At 69.1% G+C, this 2,939-nt stretch overlaps 2 protein-coding genes across 2 annotated transcripts; one reads left to right on the forward strand and one right to left on the reverse strand.

The window, feature by feature from the left end:
* Window positions 1-85: 85 nt before the first annotated feature.
* Window positions 86-439, forward strand: EMIHUDRAFT_234284 (hypothetical protein; the record flags this gene model as incomplete). The annotated part of the gene is made up of 1 exon (XM_005781421.1): window positions 86-439. One exon carries the CDS (start codon window positions 86-88, stop codon window positions 437-439), a length of 354 nt encoding a protein of 117 aa, XP_005781478.1.
* A 479-nt stretch (window positions 440-918) lies between these two features.
* On the reverse strand, window positions 919-2,346 carry EMIHUDRAFT_234285 (putative folic acid synthesis protein; the record flags this gene model as incomplete). Its single annotated transcript, XM_005781422.1, has 1 exon — window positions 919-2,346. One exon carries the CDS (start codon window positions 2,344-2,346, stop codon window positions 919-921), a length of 1,428 nt encoding a protein of 475 aa, XP_005781479.1.
* Between the last annotated feature and the right edge of the window lie 593 nt (window positions 2,347-2,939).

Raw genomic sequence — 2,939 nt, forward strand, 5'->3', positions numbered from 1 at the left:
GGCGGCGCAAGTACACATTACACTAGTCGTCGGGCAAGCTGAATCAGATTTGAGATCGTGGAGCAGGACAGACACGTGCTGCGAGATGTCGATACCACCTACATGGGGGGGGGGGGGGGCACCGCCTCGTCACGCGACCGCCCTGTTGTGCGCAGGCACGCACGCTCCGGCCGCGGGGGCGCAGCCGGTCTGCTCGCACGGGTGCGAGTCGCCAGAGCAGTGGGTCTGCCTCCAGTGTGGCGAGGTCAACTGCGGCCGCTACCTCAACGCGCATAGCCTGGCGCACCACGGGGCGACCGGCCACGCCACCGCAGCCAGCCTCGCGGACCTGTCGGTCCACTGCTATCTCTGCCACGGCTACGTCGAGCACCCGCGGCTCGTGCCGCTGGTGGAGAGGCTGCGCGCCCTCAAGTTTGGCGAGGACGCGTTCGGCGGCTGAACACCGGCCGGACACTCTCGCGCCGATCCGCTCCCCCGCATCCGCCATCCCCGCGGGTCGCCGCTGTGTCGTGTGTGGGTCGCCGCTGTGTCGTGTGTGTGCGCTGTGTGCCAGCAAGGGGGCCGCGAGTCCACTCTCTGCTCTCTGCACGCTGGTCTCACGTGTGCACCCCGCCGCCGCGGGTCTGTGATGAAGACTTCTTCGTTTTTCCACACACACAAAACGCGTGCCGGTGGCGCTGGCGCGTGGCGGTGCGGCGGCGTCACCGGGCGTGGAGGCTGGAGGAAGGTTGTGGTCGAGCGGCCCCGTGGCCGTGCCCGTGGGACTGTGGGAGGTGGGAGGTGTCAGGAGAGAGGCGCGCGCGCGGAGGGTCAGGGTGGCCCAACGCGCAGTTCTCTTTTCAGAAAACACATCGAACACATGCGTCTCAACGTACTCACCATGTGCACCCCCCAGCCCACGCGGTAAACCGCCAAGGCTCACCGGTTGTCGGTGGAAGCCGGCGGAGCGCCGCCACCTCGGTGGATCGCGTCGGCGACGGCCGCCACATGGCGCATCTGCGATACGTCGTGCACGCGCAGGATGTCGGCGTGCGGCACCGACGCGGCGCACGCGGCGGCGGTCGCCCACGCGCGCTCCTGCGGCGGCAGCTCCACACCGACCGCCGCGCCGAGGAACGACTTTCGCGAGACGCCGACCAGGAGCGGGTAGTCGAGGGCGTCCGACGCGGCGGCGGCGGCAGAGGCGGAGGAGAGGCCAAAGCGGTGGAGAGAGCGGAGGAGGGCGAGGCTCTGCGGCGCCGTCTTCGCAAAGCCGATGCCCGGGTCGCCTATCAGGTCCCACTTCGGCACGCCCGCCGCCTGCGCCGCCGCGAGCCGGCCCGCAAGCTCGCTCCTCACGTCAGCCACGACGTCGTCGTACCGCGCGTGCGAGGCCATCGTGGCGGGGTCCCCACGCATGTGCATCAGCACGGCGGGCAGGCCGAGCCGCGCGACCGTCGGCAGCATCTCGCGGTCCATCGCCCCGCCGCTCACGTCGTTGACGACGCGCGCGCCGAGCGCAGCCAGCTCGGCGGCGACGGCGGCGCAGCTCGTGTCGACAGAGATTGGGGCACGGAGCGGCGAGGCGTGGAGGGCTTGCACCACGGGCGCGGCGCGGCGCAGCTCCTCCTCCGGCGAGACGGCCACCGCGCCCGGCCGCGTCGACACGGCGCCGACGTCGATTATGTCTGCGCCCGCAGCCTCGAGCTCGAGGGCGTGCGCTGTGGCGGCGGCGGCAGAGTCGAAGCGGCCTCCGTCAGAGAACGAGTCGGGCGTGACGTTGAGGACGCCCATCAGCAGCGTGCGCCGACCCCACCGCACGAGCCCCTCGTCGTCGTCCGACCCGAGCGGGCAGACCCGCTGCAGCGGCGCCGCGTCCTCCGGCGGCAGCGCCGCGAGCATCGCGGCGGCGGTGGCGCCGGATCGCGGGTGGCGCGCTGCCGGGTCGATCTCGGCGAGCGGTTCGAGGACAAAGCGCCGCTCTCCCATGCGCGGGTGCGGGAGCTCGAGCGGAAGGCTCGGCGCCGCGTCGCCGCTCGACGCGTCCGAGTGCTGCAGGTCGCCGTAAAGGACGAGGTCGAGGTCGATGGCGCGAGGGCCCCAGCGAGCTGAGGGAAGGCGCCCCACCTCCACCTCGATGCGCTTGAGCGTTGCCAGCAGCTCGCGCGGCGAGCAGCTCGCGCGCACCGCGGCGACCGTGTTGAGGAAGGGAGGCTGGTCGTCGACATAAGCTGGAGCCGTCTCATAGAGCGACGCGGTGGCCTCGAGCTCAAACTCGCGCGATAGCTGCCGGACCGCCGCACGGATGTTGGCGGCGCGGCGGCCAAGGTTGGAGCCGAGGGCGATGTAGGCGCGGAGGCGGGACATCGACCACCCGCATTGACACATGTGTAGATAGCTGCTCGTTCTCAGCGCGCAGCGCTCTTGTATTCACACCCGCACAGCACCCTGAGGTATTTTTATGTTCCCCCACCCGGGTGGGGGAATTTTATATTTAGCAATATGAGCCGCCGTCCCCACTCGAACTCGAGTCCGCCGACCGCTATAGGTCGAGCGGGGAGAGAGGCGCTGCCTCCACGGCGGGGACGGAGGCGACACCTCCGTCCCCACCGCCATTGGTTCGAGCGGCAAGCCTTAGGTAGAGCGGGGACGGAGACGTGGAAAAGCGTGCTTGTGAGTGGAAGCCACAAGCGCGCTGGCTCCGGTCGTTTGTAAATGAGGGTGTTTTTCTGTGTGTGTGTTTTCTTGAAGCCTTTCTTAAACTGGGTAACGAACCCCTGTCACTCCGTGAAGTGAACAGAAGAGAGGTGTGAACAGACTGGCGTGCTGATCGTGAAGAGGCGCCATGTCATCGGACACCGAGAGCACGGTCTGCGACCCGCGGTTAGAGGTCGCACCCGAGCCGCAAGTCCCCAAGGGGCCGGGCCAGATAAGGCGCGTGCCCCAGCTGTTCACAGCAA

The sequence above is a fragment of the Emiliania huxleyi genome (genome assembly GCF_000372725.1).
Source record: "Emiliania huxleyi CCMP1516 chromosome Unknown EMIHUscaffold_202, whole genome shotgun sequence".
NCBI lineage: Eukaryota > Haptophyta > Isochrysidales > Noelaerhabdaceae > Emiliania > Emiliania huxleyi.